Source organism: Ictidomys tridecemlineatus, chromosome 10 (assembly GCF_052094955.1).
Source record: "Ictidomys tridecemlineatus isolate mIctTri1 chromosome 10, mIctTri1.hap1, whole genome shotgun sequence".
Classification (NCBI taxonomy): domain Eukaryota; kingdom Metazoa; phylum Chordata; class Mammalia; order Rodentia; family Sciuridae; genus Ictidomys; species Ictidomys tridecemlineatus.
The window spans coordinates 143660870-143686565 of record NC_135486.1 but is presented as its reverse complement, the minus strand read 5'-3'; the positions used below and the strand labels follow the sequence as shown (position 1 = coordinate 143686565).

The following is a 25696-nucleotide window of genomic DNA, read 5'->3' as shown; positions in this document are numbered from 1 at the left end:
TTTTCTCTGGCCAGAACTAGGGTCACATACAGTTGTGTCCATGAACTTTAGCTAGTAAACTGGGGTGACAAATAATCTGGCCTGCCCTGTGTTTGTGTAAATAAAGTTTTATTGGAACACAGCCACTCCTGTTTTTTAATGTGCTCTCCCTGGCTGCCATCACGCTCCGGCCAGAGTCGAGCAGTGGTGACTCCTCTAGCCCTTGAAAGCCTAAACTATTTACTTCGTGGCCCTTTGTAGGACAAGTTTGCTGACCTCTGGCTTAGACCAAGAGTGACGTGACCTCTGGACTGGGTTCTTGGCTGCCCACACAAAACAGGTTCCAGCTAGGAAGCAATGTGGCTTTAGGGTAGACGGCAATATTGTGCTGTGAGCCAGGCAGGTGGCGCATTCAGGAGGCCGAGGCAGGAGGATCGCAAGCTCAAGGCCAGCCTCAGCAACTTAGCAAGACCCTGTCGAAATAGAAATATGAAAAGGGATGGGGATGAGGCTCATCCCTCCTGTGGGCGGCTCCCCGGCTCCCCGGAGCGCGGTGGACGTGGTTCACGGAGCCCCCACTTTCTTTCTGGCAGGTCTGTGTGTGATGATCGCGGCTGCCATCTACACAGACCGGCGCCAGGACCTTCACGACAACAACCCGCGTTACTACTCCCTGACGTCGGAGGGCAGGTACGGCTACGCCTTCATCCTGGCCTGGGTGGCCTTCGCCTTCACCTTCATCAGCGGCATCATGTACCTGATTCTGAGGAAGCGCAAGTAGCCCCCGGCGCCAGCACCCTCCCTGCACCTCAGAGTCCACACTCAGATAACCGTTTTGTATATAATCGTTTTTTGTGGTTTTTCTAGCAAACATATTGTTTCCTTTAAAAGCCAAAAAAAGAAAAAAAAAAGAGAGAGAGGGAGAGAGAGAGAAGCGTTCTTGCATTCTTGGGATGAGAGAGGAGACTGGCATTCCGACTGGCATTCAGAACTGCTGCCCACCCAAAAGCCCGAGCAAGACAAAGGCCCATCCAGCCGCGGAGACCGGGAAAGGCGGCGGGTGCTTCTGAAGCGGGGCAGGGAGGAGGCAGCCTCCTCAGCTTCCTCCCAAAAGGGCCAGGCGGGGGGCGACCTTAGCGTAGAGCCCCGGGTGAGAACAGGCATGGGGCTGGCGTTGGGTCTGTGGTGAGCGGCCCCCGGCCTCCTGGAGCAGGCGGGCCGCAGCCCAGAGCTGCTGACAGCGTCTCTGCTCGCGTCAGGGACAGGGGTCTGGAGCCGGGTGTCAGATTAAGGCATTAAGGCAAAGAATCGCTGCAGAAAGTTCCTTAGGGCATCTTCCAATGCAGACTGTGGACGCCCCAGCCCCGCAGAGCCAGCGTCCAGCAGACGGCCTGCCAGCTGCATTCCTAGTGGGCTCCCACGAGATGCCTAGATGGCTGAGGGCTGGGGACCACCTCCCAGAGCCGAGTGGCAGTGCCGTCTTGGACATGTCGGTGGCCTGGTCATGTCAGATGGCCCCACTGAGGCCAGACCTCAGCCCCCCCGCCCCTCTTGGTTCTCACCCTGGGCCACGGAGCTCCTCTCCCAGCCCTGACACCTCCGGAGGCTGTGCAGCCTCCTCCCCGGCCTCCCTTCCTGTCCTGCGTTCTGAGGCTGGCGAGCCTCCCTCACCCCTGTCCTCCATTCATGCGTTCGTCCACATAAGTGATGGCATGCTTGCCACCGGCAGGCGCAGGGGACTCACGGGGTCGCCATCTGGTGGAGAAGAAAGAGGAGAATCCAGTTAGGAGAGCCGAGGCCGTGATGGAGCTCGGTGCCCACCTGTCCCGACAGCTCCGGGCGGTCAGCTCCCTCTGAACATAGCTCCACTTGACTCCGACACTGGGGCTCTGCCCAGTACCTGTCTGCGTGGTGGCCGGAGGATGCTTCCATGGAGGGTTGGGGTCCCCAGCCAGCAAGGGGCGCATCCCCCAGGGCCATAGTCCCCAGGCTTCCAGGGCAGGGGGCCGGGAGTGAGCACTCCTGGTGATTCCGAGCGCGTCCTGGGCTCGTCACGGAGCGCGTCCCAGGCAGGAGCCGACCTTGTACCTCAGCCTCCTTCTCCTCTTGTGTTTGCGAATCCCCCGGGAGGGGACCCTGGGGTGGCGTAGGGGATTGTGGGCTGTTAAATACCTGGGCCTGACCGGGTGGTCTGCCATCAGCCCAGCGGAGGTGGAGCCGGGGAGAGTCCCGTGCGAGTCCCTTCAGGGTCACCCAGGCCCCTTCAGTGCAGAGCAGCCTCTTCACTCATTCGCGGGTTTCCAGTTGGACTAAGCACTTTCCGTGTTCCAGGCCCCGGGGGTGGGGGGCTCCCGTGTGGAGTTTGCCGTCTCTGAAGCAGGACCCACTCTCTGTGGAGGGGTCACCGTCAGCCCAGTGCCACGGGCCAGAGACAGGACGATGGTCCCCTGCTGACCCCATGGAAAAGGGTCACCAGGCTCACTGTGGGCAAGGACGCGAGCTGCACCCCTGGGGTGGCAGGATGCTGCAGGAGGAGGCTGGGTCTGGGCGCCCTCCCCTAGGCTTCCTCCCCACGTGGCTTTTCTAGAACTTTCTGATATTCACAACAAACAATCAGACTCCCTTAGAACCAGGGCTGTAGAAGGCCCAACCCCCATGCAAGGCATGAATCCCCCGACAAAATAGCTCTGGGGCCACAGAGTGCCTGTCACCCCTGATCTGGAGCAGCCCGGGGTCTCCCGGTGGGCTGCGCTAGGTCCCTCCGTCTGTGACACGACTGTGGTGAGGCGTGTGGGAAGTCGGGAGGGTGCGGGCGGCTGCCCCTCGTCCTCCTGCAGGTAGACAGACCCACCTGGTGCTCCTCGTCCACCAAATCAGCTGGACATCCAAGAAGCAATATCAGGACCAAATCCGCTAGGTGTTGGAAGGAATGTAGTCTGCGCATCTTATGACGTTTTATAAAGTACTGTAATTCTTTCATGGGGGGCACGTGATGGGGACAGACTAACTTGTTTTGTTATTTGCATTAAAATTATTTTGGGTCTCTGTTCAAACGAGTTTGGAGCTTGCTTGGCGCGTCACCCTGCAGGACGTCTGAATGCAGGAGCGTGGGGCTCCCTGCGCCCGCTCCCTGCCGCGGGTCGTGCCTGTGTGTGGCCAGGCTGACCCAAGGACGCTCCGCCGTACCCCACGGTGAAGACCCAAGGCGGCAGCCTCCTGCATGGGGAGTGCATCACTAAACTCGCTGATAATTTACAGGTGACTCACCAAAGAGCAACTCGGCCATTCTGTCCATGGGAAGGCGCCGGTGATGGGGAGGTTCCAGGGGAAGGCTGAGAGGTTACTGAAGAAGCTTGCTTTGGGGACACATGTGAATTTAGGGCAGTTAGAGACTTTCTGCTTACTGTGCCTTTAAAATAGTCCATTTTCTATGTTTTGTATAATCTGAAACTGTACGTGAAAAATAAAATTTAAAACGAATTGCTCAGAGCAGCAGACTCGGATGTTCCCTGGCGTGATGATACCTAGGGTCAAGATGCCGCCTGGGAGCGGCGGGGTCCGTGGGTGTCTCGTGAAGGTGAGAGCGCTGGGCTTCTTACAGCAAGCCACTGGAGGTCACCTCCACTTCTGCTCTCTCAGGGCTGGCCGCTGATGACGGACGGCCGTCAGGTCACCTCCACTCCTCCTGCTCTCTCAGGGCTGGCGTGGTGGCCACCTCTGCAGGGCACAGGATCCCACGCCCCTGCCTGGCGGGTGATCTCCAGCACCGTCTTGAGCAAGTGGGAAATACGTGACGGGTCCTGTTCCCTCGTTTACGTTAATAAAGACCTTGGCTTTAAAGGGTGGCGTCAGGATGGAGATCAGATCATCGCGGGAGCGTGCTCTGCTGAAAGCTGCAGGGTCCAGCCCCAGAGACCAAGGGCGCGTGCACAGGGCCTTTCATGCCTTCCCCTCCCCCTCCAAGGTCTCTTTAATCTTCAAGGGAAGCCAAAGGCAGCCAGAGCGCTCTCTGGGGGACCCGCGTTTCCTGGCCTCCACGTGGCTGTGACCTGAAGTTCCCAGGGGGATCCTGTCCACGTCCTTTGTTTCTGTCTTCCGCCGCTGGCTGTGACCCAGAGCCTCCAGCACGCGTGCCCTGGTTTATGTGGTGCTGGTTTTGTCTTCTTGGATGCATGTGGCAGATGGGTGCTGGTTCCTGCAGAAGCCGGAGTTTCATGCCTCTGTCATTCATCCACCAAGTGTGTGTGTGGCTGTGTGGATGCACACTGCGCCGGGCGCTGGGTGCTTCATGACAACCCTGGTCTCTGGCCCCATCTCCACGTCTGAGACTCCACTCCAGCACCCAGAGCTAGTGTCTGGTGGCTGCGCCGGCTCCTGTTCCTTCACCATCGCTCCCACACTTGGCCGGAGCCGGGAGTGAGACCCACTGTATCAACCCGAGGCCAGAGATGGAGGGAGGGACACCTGTGGGAGGAGCCTGCAACGGCCTTTCACAGGGGACATCCAGGACACAGACGAGAGCCCGACTGGCCGGATCTGCCCGGCCGCCTGTTTCTTTGACCCGTGAACTGGACGTGGCCTTTGCATTTCTAAGTGGTTGGGGGAAGGTGAAAAGGAGAGTGCTGGGTGCCTGTGGAAGGGTCTGAAGTTCGGATTTCAGTGTCCATAAAGTTTTATTGGAAACCGCCACGCCCAATTGTGCTGAGAGTGCGTGCTGGGGCCTGCCCGCCTGGGTGGGCGAGTTGCTATAGCAACCACATGGCCTAACAGGCCGAAAATCCGGCCTGGACCTCCCCAGAGCTTCTCTGACCTTGAGTTGAATCCACCTGTCCTTCAAAGCTTCCCGTCATTAGGTCACCAATCTGCAGCAATGTAGATGGCGGGTCCCAGGCAGAAATGGGCTCAGCAAAGCCACATTCTGTTTCAGTCCAAGATCTGCTCCTTGTAGGATCTCGCTGAAGGCGATGAGACACGCCAACATCCCTGTGTGTCTTCACAATTTCTCCTGATGCAACAACACCCACAAGTTCATGGTTGGTATAAAATAAAAAGGGAAAGCTAAGCCAAGTCAAAACTTCCACCCCGGGGCCAGGCCCAGCCCACCACCTGGTCCTGTGGATCGAGTCCCTTCAGGACACACCCACACCTGCTCACTTCCACAGTGTTCACGGTTCCCGATAGGAGACAGAGTGTGTGAACCGCAAAACCTAAAATACCCCAGACAACACAGGAGCAGGGGATACTACTGCCCCTGATGGTGGTGTCTGGGACTCAGCGTTGACACTGATCCCCGTCCACTTCCTCAAACCTGCAGCCCATGAGGCTCCTGGGAGTTAGTCTTCGTTAATTTAACCCGTTACCAGAACACTGCTAGGTGATTTTTAAGGATCTCGGTTTATCAATTCTCAGTCATGTGATTTTTGTGTCTTTTTTGGTGACTATTCAAGAGAGACTTACAGTTTAGGACGGGACCTCGGTGTGAGTCCACCGCACAGGGTGCCCTCTGTGTTGGTGAGTTTTGAGTCCTGGAATCTGTCGATAATGACGGAGAATATTCCGAAACAACAATCGCATCTGTACTAAACATGCTGGGCTTTTTCTTCTTGTCATTACTTCCTAAACAAAGTAGTTTAACAACTGATTTCCCGGTGTTCAGTGCTGTGAGCATCTAGAGAGGAGTCGAGGCCTGCAGGTGGCTGTGCACAGGCTGTATGCAAGACGGTGCCACTTCCTACGTGGGAACCGTCCCCCAGGTAGCAAGGGACAACGGTACTCACAGGAGAAAAGGTGTTTCCAGTACAAACTCCCTTTGAAGTCATTGTAGGTAGACAGCATCGTGGAGAGTACATTTCACCGTTTTCTTTAGAATTTCTTCCTTGTAGCAACTCACTCTGACCCCTGGGGACAGGGTTTTCAACCTCAATACGACGACATTCCAGCTGAGAGTCCTCTGGTCTTCAGCGTGGCTGGCCTCTCCCCACTGGAGGCCAATGGCACGTCCCCTACCACACCTCGTGACCACCCAAACTGTTCCCAGGGTGGACGAGTGCCAGGACTCCTGTGCCCCCGGATGAGGCAGCCAACACGAAGCCCAAACGGCTCTCATCCCCGGGGAACAGGCGCACAGCGACCCCAGTGATGGCCCTGGGCATCTGAACCCAGGAGAAGGGCCCGGGTTTCCCCATCCCAAGCTGAAGGGGCCAGGGGAGCAGGAAGAGGCTGCTCCGTGTTTGGGAAGTGCCATTTCAGCAGGGGCGTGGACACAGGTGGGCCGCTTCACCAGCAGATTTGGGGCCGGGGCAGGAGGAGCAGGTGAATTGCCACCACCTGCCGCTGCCGCATCAGGTAGGAAGCGTGCCACTAAGGTGGAGCCTGGCAGGAGAGCTGCCCCAGGCTGGGGTGTTTCTGAAGCCCACCTCTCTCCCGTGCCCTGTATACCAGCCTCAGACCGTGATCTTCCAGCCCGAGAAGAGGACCCTGAAAGCTGGAAACTTCAGACCAGGTGTGGGCCTTAAGGAGCTATCCTCCCAGAACCACGGGACCTCCACTCCCTGGCAAATCCTGCCCACTAAGCTGCCTCTCCATTGTGTTTGGGAAATGCCTAGCAAATGTGGCCCCATAATTTCCTGCTGTGTGACCTGAGACAAATTACATGGCTTCTCTGGGCCTCAGCTTCCTGAATCACCATGGCAGCATCTGCAGGGGCAATCCGCCAGTGCTCACGGAAGGTTGTTCAACTTTCATCACTGGCAAGTCCCCTACGGGTAAGTGGCAGATTCCAGGCTAAGACTTGGATTTCCTGACTTCAGATCCTGGGTTTCCACATGGCCACACGCTGGAACCACTGGGAAGCTCGCAATTCCCAGGTTCCAGAGGTGAGATTCGATTTGTCTGGGAAGCAGCTTGGGCAACAGAGCTGTGAAGTGAAATTCAGGTGGTTCTCACGCACAGCCGGCATGGAGAGCCTGTCCCACCCCACGTTCCAACCTGAGGACAGTCCAGCGAGTCAGGGGCGGCCGCGTCTCCCCTCCGGGCCTGGTTCCTGTCAGTGGGCACAACGTCCCCCAGGTCAGCCCATGGCAGCTGGTGTCGGATCCCCCTTGTTCTTGTGGCTGCGAACACTCCATCGCGGGGATGGACCCCATTCTCTCCACCCTTCGATGCACATGTAGGTCATTTCCACCTCCGATTGCACTTACACAAAGGTGTGCAAAGGAGTGAAACTCCTAGAGACAGAGCAGGGCGGAGTGGCCGCGGGCGAGGGGAGCTGGGCAGGAGTGAGGGCTTCTAGAGATCTGCTGTTGACGGTCCTGCTGGAGTCAACTGTGCGGCACACGCAACGTTTTATTAAAATAGTTTACTCTCACGGTGTAGGTGGACACCATCTCTCTGTCTCATGTTTATGTGGTGCTGAGGGTGGAACCCGGTGCCTCTGCCGCCAGGCCAGCACCCTCCCGCTGAGCCTCACCCCAGCCAGCCCAAGAGTTTTAAGAGTTAGATTTCATTGTGTGTGTGTGTGTGTGTGTGTGTGAGAGAGAAAGAGAAGTGGGGGGACAGAAAGACAGAGACACAGAGACAGACAGACAGACAACACCAGGGTTTTCTAAAACGACAAGTTCAGGAAAGCGCTCAAGCCACCACCAGTGGGCTTCCTGGAGGAAGTGGCAGCTAGTCTCCCCCGGGGAGGCGATGGCAGGGGGAGGCGAGGGACAGGCAGGTGCGCTGGTGGGGCGCTGGCGGGGTCTCCTGGGGGTTAACGGGGAGCCCGGCGGCTGCGGGGAGTCGGCAGGGTCTGGAGCCCGCGCTGGAGGCCAGAGCCGCCATCCTGGGCTCCCAGCCCAGCGCCACCTCCTTCCTGCAGGAGGCCAGTGCCGCGGGTGACCCCCTGGGGCAGCGGGTGACCGGCGGGTGGGACGTGCTTTCTCCTGCTCCCTCTCCTTGTGCCTGGGTCTTCGTGGTTCGGTGGCTGGGGACACGCTGTTACGGCGCGGGCCTGAACACTGGAATCCCTGGGGACGTGTCGGGGACGAGGTTCCGGGGTCACCCATGCTGCATGAATCCTCCAGAGCTGGGCCCTGGAACCGGCCACCTGAACAAGTCCCCCAGGTGCCGGAGGCGGGGATCTGCCAGTGGCGACTGGGAACCTTGGAGGGCCACCAAGTGTGCGAGCGAGGCTAGTCCCCCAACGAGGGGTGGCCCGGACTGCTCCTCTCCCTGAATGATGAGCCCAGTGGTCTTCAGAGGAGGTGGGAAAGCACCTCGTGCAGCCGAGAACGTCACCTCACAGTTCAGGGATTTCCAAAGGTCACGCTGGTTTCCTGGGTAGGTCACCTTCGGCCACTGGCCACCAGGCTGCCTTCCCTTTGGAGAATGCACCTCCCTCCCCGGGAGCCATCCCCTAGGGCAAAGTCTGGCAGTGACTGGAGCCAGGCTCCCAGGGACGACTCCGCTGCAGCTAGACCCTCAGCAGCTGCATCCTGTCCGGCTCCTCCTGGGCCGCCTTTGCTGCCCCTGTCCCATCCTGACCCTGCTCTAGCGGAGGTTCTGTGGGTCACTCTGTCCTTCCTGTGAATCCCTTTCCTCTTTAACTTCTGGCCGTTTGACAACTCTGAAGGTTCTTTCTGTTAATCTAAGTCTGCATCTTGCCGCCACCTTCTGGAGACTGTCATCCTGTGTTTATTTCCCGTGAGGAGAGGGGAGGGCAAAGTGCTGGGTGCTGAGGATTTAGGGGAGGGAAACCCATCCCGAGGAAACTTCCAGGTTCATCCAGGACAACCGAAGCTGATGGCTTCTACGCTCCTGGTGAGATTTGAGGTTTTCCCACTTGTGATGGATGTTCACCTTAAACAAATTGGTTTTACTGGTTTTAATCTGTCATTCGATTCCAATTTGGGGATTTGATGAAAGGGTGCCTGAAGTAGGGAACAGTGTGCCTGTTGATAAGTTCCACGATCAAGGACTTTCATTTCAAGTAGAACCCAGGCTGTGGACCTGCAAGGCAATTCTAGCGAAGACTTGTGACTCAAGAGCCCAACGCAGTGGAGACCCCCATGGGAGCCTGGGAAGGAAGGTCACATTGGGTTCTGATAGCAGCTAAAATACCTGGCACATTTGCACAGTATCTTATTTAGCAGTTTTGTGGAAATCTCTTCTTCCCACATTGAAAAGGACAACTGCAGAAATCACCAGAGGCACCACTGCCACCTGGTGGCCACAGGTTGTTAGTTCAGGACTGGATAAAATTTGGTAACCTTGAGTTCAGGTTAAATGCGCCAACCCCCTCCACATTTGGGTCTTGCTGTTGCGCTGAGGTGTAACACCAGAGAAGCACGTGCAGGCGAGTGGAGGTGGAGAGGGGAAGCTTTATTAAGGGATAGCAGAGGGCTGGGATTGTGGCTCACCTGGCACCTGTGGGACCCAGGTTCAACCCTCAGCACCACATGAAAATAGAGGCATTATGTTGTGTCCATCTGCACCTAAAAACAAATACTTAGAAAAAGGGATAGCAGAAAAGATTCCTCCCAGAGAAGACGGGGACCCAGAAGGATAAAGGAGAGGTCTTCCCTTTTTTGTGTCTGAGGTCCTGGGTTTCCCTCTGTCCTGCAGTGACAGAATGCAGGTGGGAGGCGGAAGGTGGGACACAGGGGGACTGGAGGAGTCTGGGCAGGAAGGGCCTGGGTGGTTTGATTGGCACCTCCTGTTTACGGGGAGCTACTTCATTAACAGTTCCTTAGGATGGGCTTGGGCCTTGGGGACATCAACATTTCAACTTCCCCCGGAGCTCTTCTGGTTTCCTGGGCGCCATTCTCCATGATGGTCTCCATTTTCTTTATCTTACTCGATATTAGACCGGATTTACCTAACTACACTAACTACCTGTCTTTAAATCTGGCTTCATTGTTCCCTGATCTTGACTTGAGATGTGTACATTTCTTTTTCAATTATGTATATTTCTCTTTTCAATTAAATTCTAAATTTAGTTTGGCCAGAAAAATGTGCCTGTCTGCCTGCCGATGGTAGACTAGGCTGGAATTGATCACTTGCTGCTATCACAGAACGTCTGTGCTGGACCTGAGTCCCTTGCCATCACTCACCCAGCCCCACAGATTTAGGAACTGCTCCTTCACGCTCAGGCCCCATGCTTTCTTGTAGGGGAATTAAAGCTCTGCACCACAAACCACGCACCATTTGCTTGGGTCCTTCCCAGCTTGGCCACCTGCATTGCTATGGTTTATGTATGTGATGTCCCCCAAAAGCTGATGTGTGAGGGACATGAGGGTTGAGAGGTGCAGTCTTTGGGTCGTGACAGACTCAACCTAATCAGTGCCTTGATGCCCTGTTGGGGATTAACTGGGTGGTCACTGCAGGCAGGTAGGGTGTGGCTGGGGGAGGAGGGTCACTGGGGTGTCTTTGGATGTGTATTTTGTTCCTGGTGAGGAGCTCTCTTTTTGCTCCCCAGTGCCAGGTTCTGAGCTGTTTTCCTCCACCTGGGGCTCTTCTGCCTCACCTGGGGCTCTTCTGCCTCACCTGGGGCTCAGGCAGTGGAGTCAGCCACCTCTGGACTGAAACCTTGGGCCCCTAGTAAACTTTTCTACCTCTAAAATTGTTGTTGTCAGGTCTTCTGGTCACACTGAAAAAGTGAGTAAACCATGCACTGATGTACTCCCTGGAGCCTGATCCAGGGAAACCGTGGGGAGTTATGAACAGTGTTAAGCTGGGTGCTATGGTGCACATCTGTAACCCCAGCGACTCAGGAGGCTGAGGCAGGGGAATCTCAAGTTCAAGGCCAGTCTCAGCAACTTAGCAAGACCCTGTCTCAAACAATACAAAGGGTTGGGGATGTAGTTCAGTGGTAGAGTACTTTCCTAGCATATGTCAGGCCCTGGTTCCATACGCCAGTGCAGGAGGAAAAAACATCTGGTGTGTAGAAAGACCCTCTTCACAGATAAGACGTCACGAACCTCCGTTAAAGAATTTCCATCACTGCTTTTGCCCCAGTGGATCAGTCAGAGCATCTCTAGATAAACCCCTCAATATCAGCCTTATGCATTCAACCTACTGCAATCTTGACAAAACTTCATTTCACTGTCATGGACAAATGGCTATCCCTCCCACCAACCCCAGCCCTGATTTTGAAAGTATAGGAGACTGTTCCTTTCAAAGACTCGAGAAAGACACTCCATGCTGGTATATGGGTCATTGTTTCGCTGTCTACATGGAAGGGTTCTGCTTGTTGACCAGTGCCCATCCACTGATCAGCTTATCTGCCGAGATCTTCGCCCATCTGCTGGGATTCCTGTAATCACCATCTTTTTTGACTTTTCCTAAGTTTCTTTTTTATGTCTGGGGCCCTGTGGGTGAGGCCCTTCACCCCAATGTGGCTCTACCACCTAAAGGGTCCATATTGTAGGTGCCTTATCTCCAACAGTCTTCTAAGGGCAAGGGTAGGACTGACTGAATGGATCTGTATGCTCGTGAGGGCTCTTTCTTTCCAAGTTTAATCCTGGACTTGTGGAGTGGACCGCCGCTGCTCCGACTGCGTCCTGCTGTCAGCCCAGGTCAGGCTCAGCCCGAGCCCTGATGCTGGCTCATCTCATGGAGGGAAGGCCCTTGGGGGGACTGGTGGAGTCCTGCACCCTCCTTATTGGAAGGGAGAACACCTCCAGGGTGAAGAGTCCAGCCGTGCCCAGGAGGCCCACCTCCATGGAACAGGGAGTCTGGGCCTAGGGTCAGCGCTTTACACTCGTTGTCCATCTCCTGGGTCTTCTCTGTGTGTCTCTTAGGCACCTGCCATTGGCTTTAGGGCCCATCTGGATAATCCAGGATGATCCTGAGACCCCTAACTTAATTACACCCGTGAAGACCCTCTGTCCAAATCTGGGCACCTTCACAGTCTAGCTCATGGACACATCTTTCAGGGGTGGAAGAGGATACAGATAAATGGTGAGAGGTCTCAGAGAAAGCTTCTTGTGATTGGCCAGAAATGAGGCACATTTTTAGAACAGTGTTCCCTTCCACTGTCCCATTTCCAGTCCCTGTCTCAGCGACATCTCTTCCGTCCTTCAGAATCAGGTGTACGAGTGGTCCCATCATCACCACCACCAGGTGGCAGCCAAGAACACAGTCAGCATAGGTCCTACTTAGAGGCTGACTTAAAGGCACAAGTTCAAGGTCTCACAGCTCCTGAACCGATATCCAGTTTCCCAGAGAAGGGCAGAGGATAGGGTTATGCTTTTCTGAGTATTTGCAGTGATATATCACTTAATAGACAGAATATGTCATACACAGTGGTGCATGCCTGTAGTCCCAACAACTACAGAGGCTGAAAAAGGAGGGTCACAAGTTTGAAGCCAGCCTGGGCAATTTGGAAAATGCTGTCTCAAAATAAAGAATAAAAGCTGGGCATGGGGGTGCACAGCTGTAATCCCGGTGGCTTGGGAGGCTGAGACAGGAGGATCAAGACTTCAAAGCCAGCCTCAGCAACAGTGAGGCGCTAAGCAACTCAGTAAGACCCTGTCTCCAATAAAATACAAAATTGGGCTGAGGATGTGGCTCAGTAGTTGAGTACCCCTGAGTTCAATCCCTGCTACCCACCCCCACTCTCTCCCCCCAAAAAAGAAAGAATAAAAATGACCGAGAATGAGCTTAGTGGGAGAGTTCCTACCTGCTTGGCATCTCCTTCCCCACTCTTGGGTAGCAGGACCCAGCATTTCTTAGAGGGAACTCCCACATTTCACACAATCCTGGTGGGAACGTGAATCACATTATCCTATCCCACAGCCAAGTCGCTAATCAAGGACAGACAAGAGGGAAAGTCCATCAACAGAGAATTTCGACTTTAGGTAAGTCCCCACAGATTATCTGGTATCTTTGGAGGGGAGCATTCCAAAGAGACTCTGCCCAGGTTTTCTTTTCTTTCTGGGAATTTCTTTCTGGAATTCCCCAACACACTTGCTGGCAATCAAAGGGCCCTCCTTGGTACAGTATGCTTTAGGTTAACAGTTGGTTTGGGTGGTCAATTCTAGCTAAGGCCAGGTCAGGAGTCAAGAATCCTTCATTACTCATCATCCTAAATGGATTATGTAAGAAACTGACTTTATTCAAATCTTTACATCTATTACGTAAACCACAATGTTAAAATATAGCTAAAATATATCCCCGGATTATTTCTAAAGCTGAGTCTTTGTAAAAATGGCAAGAGGAAGAAGTGAATCATGAATGCCTGAAGCTGCAGAGGTGTTTTTGAAAGTCGGTCCAAGACATGTCGGGGCTTTAAACATCCCCAGGGGGTTCAAGGTGGTGGATCAGAGGAAGGCTGCATTTCCAAGTGTTCTGTGCCTTGCAACTCAAACAGTGAGAGTACCGCATCTCAAGAGGTGTGGCACGGTAAGTTCACACGGTAGGGACTGCTGCTGAGCTGAAGCCAGTCAAGAGACAGTGCACCCCAAACTAACTACCAACGAGAGCCCAAGTAGGAAGGGCTGCGGAGGCCCTGCATCTCCACTTGTGGACATCCACTCCTACAGCAAAACCAGAGAGGACGGACTGACAGACGTGGGCACCTCACCCGAGAGGACTCTCAATCCAGATCACACCCCCACCCATTTAGAATATTCAGAGCTGGTGAATGAAGAACAGTCACAGCGTGTGCACCCCACACCCTCCACTGAGTACAACACAATTCCCAGATCTCCAAGAAGGATCCTCCTCTTTGAGACCTACAGGGAAAGTGGAATCTCAAGCCCTGCACCATATAAACTGTATCAAACTACACGAACCATCACCAAAGAACTAGCAAAGAAACTTACACTACAAAACCCATCGGAGCCAGGTGTGGTGGTGCTCGCCTGTCCTCCCAGAGGCTTGGGAGGCTGAGGCAGGAGGATCGTGAGTTCAAAGTCAGCCTCAGCAAAAGTGAGGTGCTAAGCAACTCAGTGAGACCCTGTCTCTAAATAAAATGAAAACCAGGGTTTTAGGGGTGATGCGGGCTGAGGATGTGGTTCAGTGGCTGAGTGGCCCAGTTTAATCCCTGGTTCAAAAAAAAAATTAAATATGTTGAAAAATTCACAAAAACCTGGGTTTTTTTTTTTCATTTTTGTGACCAAAAGAGCTGATAAGAAGAATTTTAGAGGAGGAAAAGTTCATCTGGGGCTCACGGCTTCAGGGGTCTCAGTCCACAGGCCACCAAGTCCATGGCTCTGGCCCCAGTTGAGGTGGAACATCGGGGCAGGGCAGAGTCAGGAAAGCAGCTCAGGCCGTGGAACAGAAAGACAGACAGGCTCTGCTTCAGGGAGAAGGCACAGCAGGCCTCCTCGGGCCCCAGCGGCCTGCTCCCGTCGCCCTGGTTGACCCATCAGTGGGTCAGTGCAGGCCTGGCCACACCTCTCAGGATCGTCTCACGCGTGAGCTTTCCGAGACACCTCCTCTCTGAACCAGGGCCACCTGATATCACAGAACAAATGGCAGGGGACACCTGTGCCCCAAGGCCACGCATCTGCGTCAGAGAGATGCATCCCGGCAGAGGCAGAAGACCCGAGGCAGGAACACAGAAACGGAGACACAAGGTGACGCGACACCCTAAAGCCCACGAGTCACCACCAGTGGCTCCAAAGAGACCGAAGTGGCAAGACACCAGATAAAGAATTCAAAAGAATAACTGTAAAACGCTCAATAAATTCCAAGAGAACACCGAAGAACTGCATGAACTAAGGAAGTCAGTACAGGATGTGGAGGAGAAATTCAATGAGGAGAAAGAGACTGATAAGAACCAAACAGAAATCTTGGAAAAGAAAGACAGAAAAACATCAAATAAAACGTCAGTTGAGGGGCGGGGTGTTGGGCTCAGTGGTAGACGTCGCCTAGCATGTGTGAGGCACTGGGCTTGACCCCCAGCACCACATAAAATAAAAACAAATAAAAAATAAGGTATTGTGTCCATCTGCAACTGTGCGTGTGTGTGTGCGTGTGTGTGCGTGTGTGTGTGTGTGTATGTGTGTTAAAAAAAAGTTTTTTAAAAAGTCAGTTCAGAGTTTCTCTAAGAGAGCAGACGATGGTGAAGACAGAATCTCAGAGCTAAAGACACAGTGGCTGGCCTTGAACATTCAGACAGCATTAAAGAAAAGAAACTGAGTAACCACGACCAGAAGGTTCAAGAATTCTGTGAAAACACAGAGAGACCAAGTTTAAGAATCACTGGAGAGGCTGGGGTTATGGTTCAGCGGTAGAACGCTCGCCTCACATGTGCAAGGTCCTGGGTTCAATCCTCAGCACCACATAAAAATAATTAAAAGTCATTGTGTACAACTACAAAAAAGTAAATATTAAAAAAAAAAGAATCACTGGAGCCGGGTGCGGTGGTACACGACCGTAATCCCAGCGGTTCAGGAGGTTGAGGCAGGAGGATCGCGAGTTCAAAGCCAGCCTCAGCAACAGTGAGGCGCTAAGCAACTCAGTGAGACCCTGTCTCTAAATACAATACAACATAGGGCTGGGGATGTGCCTCAGTGGTTGAGTGGCCCTGAGTTCAATCCCCAGTACCCCCCTCGCCCTCCAAAAAAAAAGAATCATTGGAATCAAAGAGAGTTGAGATGTAGGCTAACGACATGGAGGTCTCTTCAAGGAAATAAAGAAAACTTCTCAAAACTTGGAGTGAGATGGACATCCAGATGTAGGAAGCATTCAGAACCCCAAATAGACAAGGTAGGGAAAGAGCCTCTCCAAGTCCTAATAGAGAACAAGAATAGGGTTCTGAGAGACTCAAGAGAAAAATGTCAGGTCACATTTAGAGCAGCAAATTAGAATGCTCCACACAAACACTAAACTCCAGGAAGGCTTCAAATAACCGTCAACCAAGACTGCTGCTATTCCAGCAAAGCTGTCCTTCAGAATCAAAGAAGAAATACAACCTTCCAAGATAAACAGAAACTGAAAGAATTAAAGACTACTAAGCTGATACTACAGAAAATCCTTAGAATCCACAGAAGAAATGAACAAATCTCATTTGAAGAGCAGCTAAACAAATGAGAAAGGGACCAAATAAAACATTACAAGTAAATCAAAAGGGCAGGAATTAATAAACATCACTCTACAGTAACACTGAACCCAAATTACCTCAATTCTCCAATCAAAAGAGACGGACAAAATGTATTTACAAACAACCAGGAGTGGACTTCTACTATCAAAGCAGACTTCATGCCAAAGTTAATCAGAAGAGGCAAAGAAGAACACTTCATAAGAGTAAAGGGAATGATCCAACAAGACATAACAAATGTAAATATTTATGCCCCAAATGTTGGTGTACCCAATCATATAAGACAGACCCTCCTCAATAAAACGACTCAAATAGACCACAGTACAATGATACAGTGATTTCAACATGCCTCTCACTGATTCTCTTTTCATCCCACAGTGTATTTTAAAATAATTTTTAGATACGATATTTTACAGTCATCTCCTCTTATCCTAAGGGAGGAGAAATATATCCAAAATACCATTATACTATGCTAGTTAGTTTTCTGTTACTATAACAAAATACCACAGATAATCAACTTAAAAGGAAGAACGTTTCGTTTTGGCTTATAGTTTTGGAGTTTTCAGGCCAAGTTTGATTGGCCCTGTTGCTTCTTAGCCTGTAGTGAGCAGTGTATCATGGCAAGAGTACATGGCATCAAAAGCCACTCACCTCACGGTGGCTGGGAAACAAACTGGGAGAGGGAGAGATCGGGGTCCCACAATCCCCTTCCAATCCCCTAAGACGTCCCACTAGACCCCATCTCCTAAGAGTTTCCACTGTCTCTCAATAGCACCAAGTTTGGGGCTACGCCTTTAATATTTGAGCCTTTGGGGAACATTCCAGATCCAAACTGTAGCACATACCTAGAAAGATCAATAATGATTTCTTAAAATCTAAACCATGATCCTTAAACACAAAAGAAAAACCTATTCAATGTTCAGATTTCCAACTGTCTCACACAAGTCTCATCAGGTTGTTGGAATCAAGATCTAAACAAAATCCTTTTTGCTTTATGCTTTTAGTATATAAGTCTCTTATGGTGTTTAAAAATGTTTACAAAAGTCCCTTCCCTTTTTATTTGTTGAGAAACTGTGTAATTTATTATATAGAATTTCACACACTCTGGATTTGACTGAGTCCCTGAGCTGTCGTGTAGAGTGCCCCCTAGCCCCCACGTCACCTGTAAAAGAGAGAATTTTTTAATATTTATTTTTAGTTTTTGGTGGACATGACATCTTTATTTTATTTGTATGTGGTGCTGAGGATGGAACCCAGGGGCCCGCGCATGCCCGGAGAGCTTGCTACCACTTGAACCCTCCCAGCCCCCTGTAGTTACATCTAAAGGCCTGCCAGGAGCCAGGATCAGGTGTAATCAGGGGTGAGGGGTACTGAGGACAGAACTTAACCACTGAGCTATAGCCCCTGTCCTTTTTATTTATATTTCTTATATTTTGAGACAAAGACTTTCTCACTAAGTTGTTGAGGGTCTCACAAAACTGCTGAGGTCGACTCCCTGCACACAGGGACCAGACCAGACTTGACATCTCGGGGTACATGGAACTTGCCTTCAGAAAGGCACAAGAGACTGTACCTCACCGGGAGAGACCTGGCTGCAAGGCCCAACAATCAGGGACGAGCTCCTGGGATCCACCAGAAATCCAGTAGGTATCTAAGCACATTAGAGAACTTTCCCAACATGTGCCAGTGTGGTCACTACCTCCACACCCTCGGAAACTCAGAGGGAAGCAGAAAGCTCTGATGAAACCAAACCAGGAAGACCCAACGAGGAATCTCACCTCCTCAAAAAGCTCAACACAGAAAACCAAAAATAGTTCTAACGTCATCTTGATCTGACAGATGGTTTTTCACACTGAATCTACAGGGGTTCCCCAATTATTCAATACTGTAGTCCTCAATCTAATGCAATATATTTCTCCTGGTGTTTTAAAGCATTAAGGAGAATCATTCAATCAATAAATAAACACAGATATAAAAGCTGCTGGCTTCGGCCTTGTGATCCTCCAGCTCCCATCTCCGAGTGGCTGGAATCGTGGCCTGCAACCCCGCGCCCAGCCAGATGGAACATTGTGGCCTTTGTCACAGGTGCTACATGGTTTCTACAACATCACCCTGATTAGCTGAAGAGGTGACATTGAAATAATGACATAGCTTAGATAACTAGATCACTAATGAGAAAGGACTCCCAACACGTTTCTTTTTAATGAGTCGAGGCCAGACGACTAGCAGTGTCTCCAGAACTCTAGTGGGACACTGACCATAGCCCTGCTATACCCAGCTGAGCAGCACCCGGAGCAGGTGGTGACGGCGCTTGAGACACGGCTGATGGAGAACACAATACTGGTCTCCCCTGATCAAAAGGAGAAAAGTGAGGAACAGAAGGAAAAATGGTGAGGACAGACACGGGTAAAGTGCCAGGAAATCAAACAAGATGCTCACTGGACAGTCGTGAGAGTGGGTCTGTATCTAGGGTTAGGAAATTGAAGTCAAGGCATGCTATCCTTTTCTTGTTTGGAAAGATGACAGAAATACTGAAAAACATTGGTCAATGTTGGAAAAAATGTCAATATTAAAATATTAGGAATAAAACTATATGTCACAGGTCTGCAGCACAATAATTGTGTAGCTAGTGGGGGCTCAGGAAGCTATCTGAAGTTGAGATGGAAGGAGGTTGGCATGAGCTGGAATTTTTTTTACTGTATTTATATGGGTTTATTATTAAGCTCAATTGCTTTAAAGGTCAACAGCTATTCTGATGTTCAGAATAGGATTTAAGAGGTCATGTTTTGGAATTTTTTTAAAAAAATTTTGTTCTAATGAATTCTACATGATAATAGAATGCATTTTGACACTGTGTACACAAGTGGAGTCACACCAGTAGTGTGATCATACATGGATATAGCATAATAATGTCTGTCCATTCTACTGTCCTTCCCATCTCCACAGCCCCACCTGCCCCTCTGCACAATCCAAAGTCCCTTCATTCTTCACTACTCCACTTCATTATGGTTCAGCATCCACTTATCAGAGAAAACATTTGGCCTTTAGTTTTTTGGGACTGGTTTATTTCACTTAGCATGATATTTCCTAGTTCCATGCATTTACCTGCAAATGCCATAATTTCACTCTTCTTTAAGGCTGAGTAATATTCTATTGTGTATGTACCACACTTTCTTTAACCATTCTTCTGTTGAAGGGCATCTAAGTTGGTTCCATAGTTTAACTACTGTGAATTGAGCTGCTGTAAACATCGATGTGACTATGTCACTGTAGTATGTTTATTTTAAATCCTTTGAGTACAGACTGAGGAGTGGGAGAGCTGGGTCAAATGGTGTTTCCATTCTAAGTTTTCTGAAGAATTTCCACACTGCTGTTCAGAGTGGCTGCACCAATTTGCAGTCCCACCAGTATTAAATGTACCTTTTCCCCGACATCCTTGCCAACACGTATTGTTGCTTGTATTCTTGATAATTGTCATTCTGACTAGAGTGAGATGAAATCTTAAGAGTATCTGTTTTGATTTGCATTTCTCTAATTGCTAAAGATGATGAACATTTTTTCAGGTTTGTTGATCAATTTTATTTCTTCTGTGAAGTGTCTGTTCAGTTCTTTATTATTTGGTTGTTTTTTTTTCTTGTGTGTGTGTGTTTTTTGAGTTCTTCATATATCCTGGAGATTAGTGTTCCATCTGAGGTGCATTTGGCAAAGATTTTTTCCCATTCTGTAGAATCTCTATGTTATTTCCTTTGCTGAGAAGATTTTAGTTCTTGTGCTTTAGGAGTCTTGTTAGGAAGTCAGGTCCTGAGACGACATGGTGAAGATTTGGGCCTACTTTTTCTTCTATTAGGCGCAGGGTCTCTCTGGTCTAGGGCCTAAGTCTCTGATGCACTTTGAGTTGGGAGTTCTGCAGGGTGAGATGAGCTGGGACTTAGAAATTGCAATTCAGAAAACAGAGATGCAGTGGGCTCTGGATAATTGCTCCCCGGCAGGTCAGACTGGATAGGGCTCTTGAAGGGGAGGAGGAGGAGAAGACAAAATTCCACAAACTGCATGAAGAGGGATGGAACAGGTGCAGTAGGCTAACTGGACACAGGCTGGACCTGACGCATCGCCAGGACTCTGGGTGCAGTCAGAGCCAGCTGCTCTGTTCACCATAAGGTCATGGCCTTTGCAGACTTGGCTGGGTTCAAAAGGTCACATTGCCCTGGCCAGTGCAAAGACCCACATTCCCAGGCTGCAGCTCCAAGGTGCCCAAGTCCTGGCCCTTTAATGGCCTCGATTCCGTTATGAGATGCTCTTTTAATGCCACGAAGGTCACGGACATTATTGCTAAAAACTTTACAAGGAAGTGTGTGTTCTGCCCCAAAGGAGCCACAGGGCATCACGCAGACCAGAAGTGGAGGTGGGTGAGGGAAGGGGCCAGGAATCCATGCAGGAACGCCGGCAACTGTCCCCAAGGAAGTGGCAGGGGAAGGAGGAGGGAGATGCGTCCAAGAAGCTGAAATGGTGAGGACCCCACAGCACAGCAGAGGGGAGCAGGACCACAGCGACCTTCCAGAAGTTAGTGGAGGCCTGGGAGGGGACGACACGGGGCGGGACTGAGGGCCCCAGAGGGGACCACAGAGGCCACACCACTCCCAGGGCACCCGCAGGCACCAGTGTCCTCCAGCCACTCCCAGAAGGGGTCTGCATCTCTTAGCACCAGGAACTGGCCAAGGACAGTGCCTCCTCTGGCCTCCTGACCCCAGGCTCTGCCACAAACTCTTGGTTTTAGGAGGTCGCAATCTAGATTGGGCGAGTGGGCAACTCTGATTTCCACAATGGTTCCTGCCACCCACCCCTCCCATACCTCAAGTCTCTTAGAACTTTCTGGAAGTGCTCTTTTGATATTGCTTTTCATGACAACTTTCTCCTGGATTTCACACTGCGCCCTGAGACTCTGGAGAACAGTGATGATGAGGAAGGCCTCCCTCCATCCTGGTGCTCAGGAAGTGGCTGGCTGCACTTAGGGGAGACCGAGATCAATTTGGTGACCTGTGACAAGGCCAGACGCAGACCCTCCAATTACCCAGATTTCCATCCCACAAATGATAAGTCTGTCCACTGGCCAGTCCAGACAAACCGCCTGCTGACAGGACTCTGAACATTGGCCGACCCTTGAATTTCTGAGAATTGGGTCTTTAACCAAGCAGTGGACTATGGGGTCCCTCCCTGCCAGCACCTCAGGAAAAGCCATGAGTGGAAACCTTCTTTGTTCAAGTGCTGAACCACCCCACTCCCCAGGCCAGTTATTTCTAGACTTCTCCCTCTAAGAGAAAACCATTCCAGCCCTTTTTCTGAGCGCCTTGCAGACCTTGTGGTGTGGCCTCTCTGTTATAGTGAGTACTTTTTCATAGGTTCTCTTCTTACCTGAGGCTAGATTTGATTTCACAGAAAACATGGGATTTTATTTTATCAATCCTTCCGCTTTTGTATGTTTGGAAATTTGCATAATGAAAAGTTTTATGTAATATATGTTGACATTTGAGGAAAGTCACTGAAAGAATAGAGAAACAACCAAATCGCTCAGATACGCAGAATTCCAGCAGAAGGAAGCAAAGAGAAAAATGAGCCATCAAAAAGGGTAATAAATACAAAATACAAATACCGTGTCTCCATGCTGCACACTCCAGCCACCTCCATAAACGGACACTCACAGGGTCCATCCTATTGGACTGGAATAAATGAATTGTGAAGCGGACCCTAAGAACCTCAGTTTCCAAATCACGTTCTGAGTCCTCCGATTCTGATGTAATTTTTATGTTTTGTGATTTTTGAGGGTTGAAAGTTGTGTCCACAATCCAAATGTGCTGGGACAGTGGGCTAGTTTGTTGAGAAGTCAAAGAAAACCCCTGGAGACGGATTGTGAGTCAGGATTTACTGAAAGACATGGGAAGGTCCGGACAGCACCAGCATGCCTCGTGATGCCGCTCCAGAAAGTCCAGTGGTGACAGGACAGACAAGTAGCACCTCTGGTGTCCCGGTGAACGCCAGAAATAGTGCTCCCATCCTGGATGGCACCCTGTTCAGTGGTGGGCAGCTGGAAAAGAGCTACTCATCCTGTACACTGTGTCCTCAACTCCACACGAGGGTCCACAGGGGTAGGGTTTTATAAGCTAGGCCACAGGCACAGTGATGTCATCAATTTGCTTTGTTCCCTGTGTGAGCAGCAGTCCTGCTATGCGTGCAAGAAGCAGCTTTCTGCAGACAGCACCAATTTGCCCTCATTCCCAGCACACGTGAGCGAGCCAGTGTCTTTCAAGATAATATTTATCTGGAAAACTGCACCAGGCTTGCTTTTACCATCCCCTTCAGTTGGCTCGGTTCTTGAGAACAGAGATGGGGATGGTGTTTTACTGTCCTTCTTTTCATGAGAAATGGCTTACTGGCTTTAGAGATCTGACTAAATAAATTCTCTCATTTTAGTTGAAGAGACACATTCAGAAAGGTAAAGCCACCAGTACCAGTAAGTCAGCAAGACCTTGTCTCAAACTAAAATATAAAAAGGGCTGGGGATATGTGGCTCAGTGGTAAATTGTCCCTGCGTAGATCCCCTGTACTAAAAAGAAAGGTAAAGCCACCTACTTATGGATGCATCTTAAATGATACTAGGAAAACTGGAAACCAGCTCTCCCAACCCAAACTGACACCCCCGCTCCCCCCCACCAACCTGTGAGTCCCAATTTATCAACAGCAGGACATTAGTTCAGGGGATTAATATCCCATTTGGTCACTCCTATGTGCAAGCCAAAAAAGTTGACATCACAGAAGTGCAAAGTAGAATAGTAGTTACTAGAGTTGAGGAAGGGAGCAGGGAGGAGAGGGCTTGGACAGAATACCAGAATACTCTGTAGCCAGTAGGATGACGATTCTTCACAACCTACTATACATTTTTATGAAGAAATAGAAGGGAGGATTGCCAAGGTTCCCATCACAAAGAAATGTATAAATTGTTAATTATCCTGATTATTGCACATTATATGCATGCGTCAAATTATGCTGAATCTCATATATGTACAATTATTATGCAATTAAAATTTAAAAAAAACAAACACAAGTCTTGAGAAGATCCAGAATTTCTGGATCACCGTACAATTGAAGACCAGTGTTGGGGAGGGTGTACTCCATGCTGTTAGTGGAATGGGGTGGTGGAGCTTTGAGGGCCATTTGTCAGGACCCTATAGACACATGCACTGTAAGAGTCTTGAAGGAAATACGTTAACCCGCTAACAGTGATCACCTCCTCTGCAAGGAGAGAGAGTTGGTGGTAAAAAGAAATTTTTGATTTGTAAGTGCCTTGTTTATACTTTTCTACTGGGAATTTGTTCACATAGTTTAAGGGTATTTTTTATTTCCATGGATATCTGAGTGACACATCTGGTGACCACCTTGTCGCAGTGAATTAGCAGTTAGGAAACAAGGTACTTGTAACCCTTCGTCACCGTTTTCTATGCTTGCTTTCATTGTCATCACTGGTTTTCATCACCTGCCCATAGGGACTTGCCTGTCCTTGGTATTTCATATTATCTCACTGCTGCAATTTCCCTCTAATTCGGTCTTGAGGTCTCCCGGAAGGGAGAGTGGCTAAACCCCAGCCCTGGCCTCAGCGGCCCACAGAGGTGCCGTGCACAGGAAATGGCTTCCTCCTCGGGACAGCCTGGTGCCTGAATGTCTGCACTGTTTAGATCTGGAATGTCCCGTCCCTGAAGGCCTGGTCCCCAACCCATGCGCTACTGGGAAGTGGGGGAACCTTTAGGAGATGTGCCCTATTGAAGGAAGTGAGGTCACTGATAGTGACAGGAAGGGGACAGCGGGGCCCATGTGGTGAGCAGTGTCCTCTGCCATGTGCTTCCACCATAATGACGTCTTATCATAGGCCCAAAACAGTGGAGAAGGACCATGGACAAAAACCCTCAAAACTATAAAAAAGGAAAGAGTGACGTTGTCTCAAAGTTTTAAGCATTCTGTCATAGCAACCAGGAGCTGACTGGCAGTGTCCAAACCGTGACCAAGCGTCCCTCTCCCAGGCATCCTACGGCTCTTGTCTGACCTGCGTGGATTCTTACCGTGAGACTTGGTCTCTAGGAGAGCCCTGACTGGGCGGAGGGACACGCTGCTGTGTCCACCTAGTCCCCACAGGAGAGGCACAGGTGCAGCACAGCCACAGGAGAAATTAGAAGCACTTTTATTACTTACAGGTCCCCAAGACAAGAGGGGTGACTATGGGGCCAGTGTGAAACGCAGAGTCTACAGGGTGCTCAACCAGTGACCGGGGAGCAAGAAAGCAAAGGAGCCACCCATCAGAGGCCCTCAAGGGGACCTACGTAGGTAAATGTACTGGGCCCCGTTAAATACGTTAGGCCCAAAGGTCCTTTGCTCTTACTCCCAAGCACTGGCAGTCTGGATCTCTCACTGGCCCTTGTGGTCACCCTCTTCTCTTGTGGACCTGTGAGTAATAAAATGCTGCTCATTTCTCCCGTGGCTGTGCTCCCTCCCCCGTGCCTCACCTGCCAGGTACACCTGAGGGAGCCATAAAGAGCTCGCGGGGAGAGCGGCTCTCAGTCCGTGCCTGACACCACGCCAACCAGACACATGGCCGAGCACGGAGCTGCCCCCGCTGTGCCTATTCCTCATGTGGCTACAGTCTGCTCTAGGAGCTGCAGGCAGCAAAACATGTTTCACTCACCCGCCTTTCACTGAGGACAAATGACAGGTTTGCTTCCCTAGTTCACCTTGTGAGCCAGGGCTTTCCACGGAGACCCAAGGCAGCGGGGACGGTGTGCACTCTGCTGGGTCCACCTAGTCCCCACAGGAAGCACAGGTACCCCAGAACTAAGAACTAGATTTCAATTCCAGCCCTACTTCCTCTTTGGATCTTGGTGACCTTGGGAAAGTCTTATAAGTTCCTTGGGCCTACTTCCCCATCTTTAAAATTTATTAAAAGTATTTTATTAAAAGCATTATTTTATTAAATGTACTAAAATGCATTGTTGAAGTATTGCCTCACTGTGAGGCAGAATGCCAAGGTCGTTGTGAATCATGCCTGCCTGGTTCCAAGCCCAGACCTCTCCACGAGCCAGGTGAGCCGTGTTTGATGCTGGCTGGTGTTTCCTCCCGTAACGTGATGGAGGAAAAGGCTTCCCACTAATCTGCAAGCCCAGGCGGCACCTCGTGGGGTGACTGTGCTGGTGGGCAGGACTTCCTTGCCCTTGGGCTGGCTATCTTCTGGTGTCACGGACAGCTGAGAATTTTGTCCCTGCCTCAGCAAAAATACCAACGCTGTCTGAGCCACTCACATTCAGATGTCTGCTTCCACACCAGCCTCCCTGCTGGTCCTGACGCTCTCTGCTGGAGCCTGCACACCTCACTTTCCAGATGGCCTGCTGCAGGGGCCTGCAGTTTCACGTTGGCGAAGGGCGCCAGAAGCTTGATAGGACATCAAGTCTTTGGGCTTCACTTACCAGCGAACATCTAGTTTCCATCTACCTGAGGGTGACAAATTCACTTGGGGCGAGCTCCTGGTTCTGTGCTGCAGGACCTCCTTTGCTGCCGAGTTCTACACGGACCTCTCAGGGAGCAGCTCGTCCAGGGAGATGCACGTCAGACTATGGCTCTTTTTACTGTAATGTTTTGTTAAGACACAGGCAA

General features: G+C 50.9%; 2 protein-coding genes across 4 annotated transcripts in view; one reads left to right on the top strand and one right to left on the bottom strand.

The window, feature by feature from the left end:
- Emp2 (epithelial membrane protein 2) overlaps window positions 1-3459 on the top strand; it is a 7809-nt gene extending 4350 nt beyond the window's left edge. For both annotated transcript variants that reach the window (XM_040277332.2, XM_005327174.5), the window contains exon 4: window positions 573-3459. In XM_040277332.2, the coding sequence (XP_040133266.2) occupies window positions 573-846 (274 nt within the window). In that variant the 3' untranslated portion in view covers window positions 847-3459. The remainder of the gene's footprint in view (window positions 1-572) is intronic.
- Window positions 825-25696, bottom strand: part of Atf7ip2 (activating transcription factor 7 interacting protein 2) — a 76246-nt gene continuing 51374 nt past the window's right edge. For both annotated transcript variants that reach the window (XM_078024630.1, XM_078024631.1), the window contains one exon: window positions 825-25696. In XM_078024630.1, the coding sequence (XP_077880756.1) occupies window positions 25682-25696 (15 nt within the window). In that variant the 3' untranslated portion in view covers window positions 825-25681.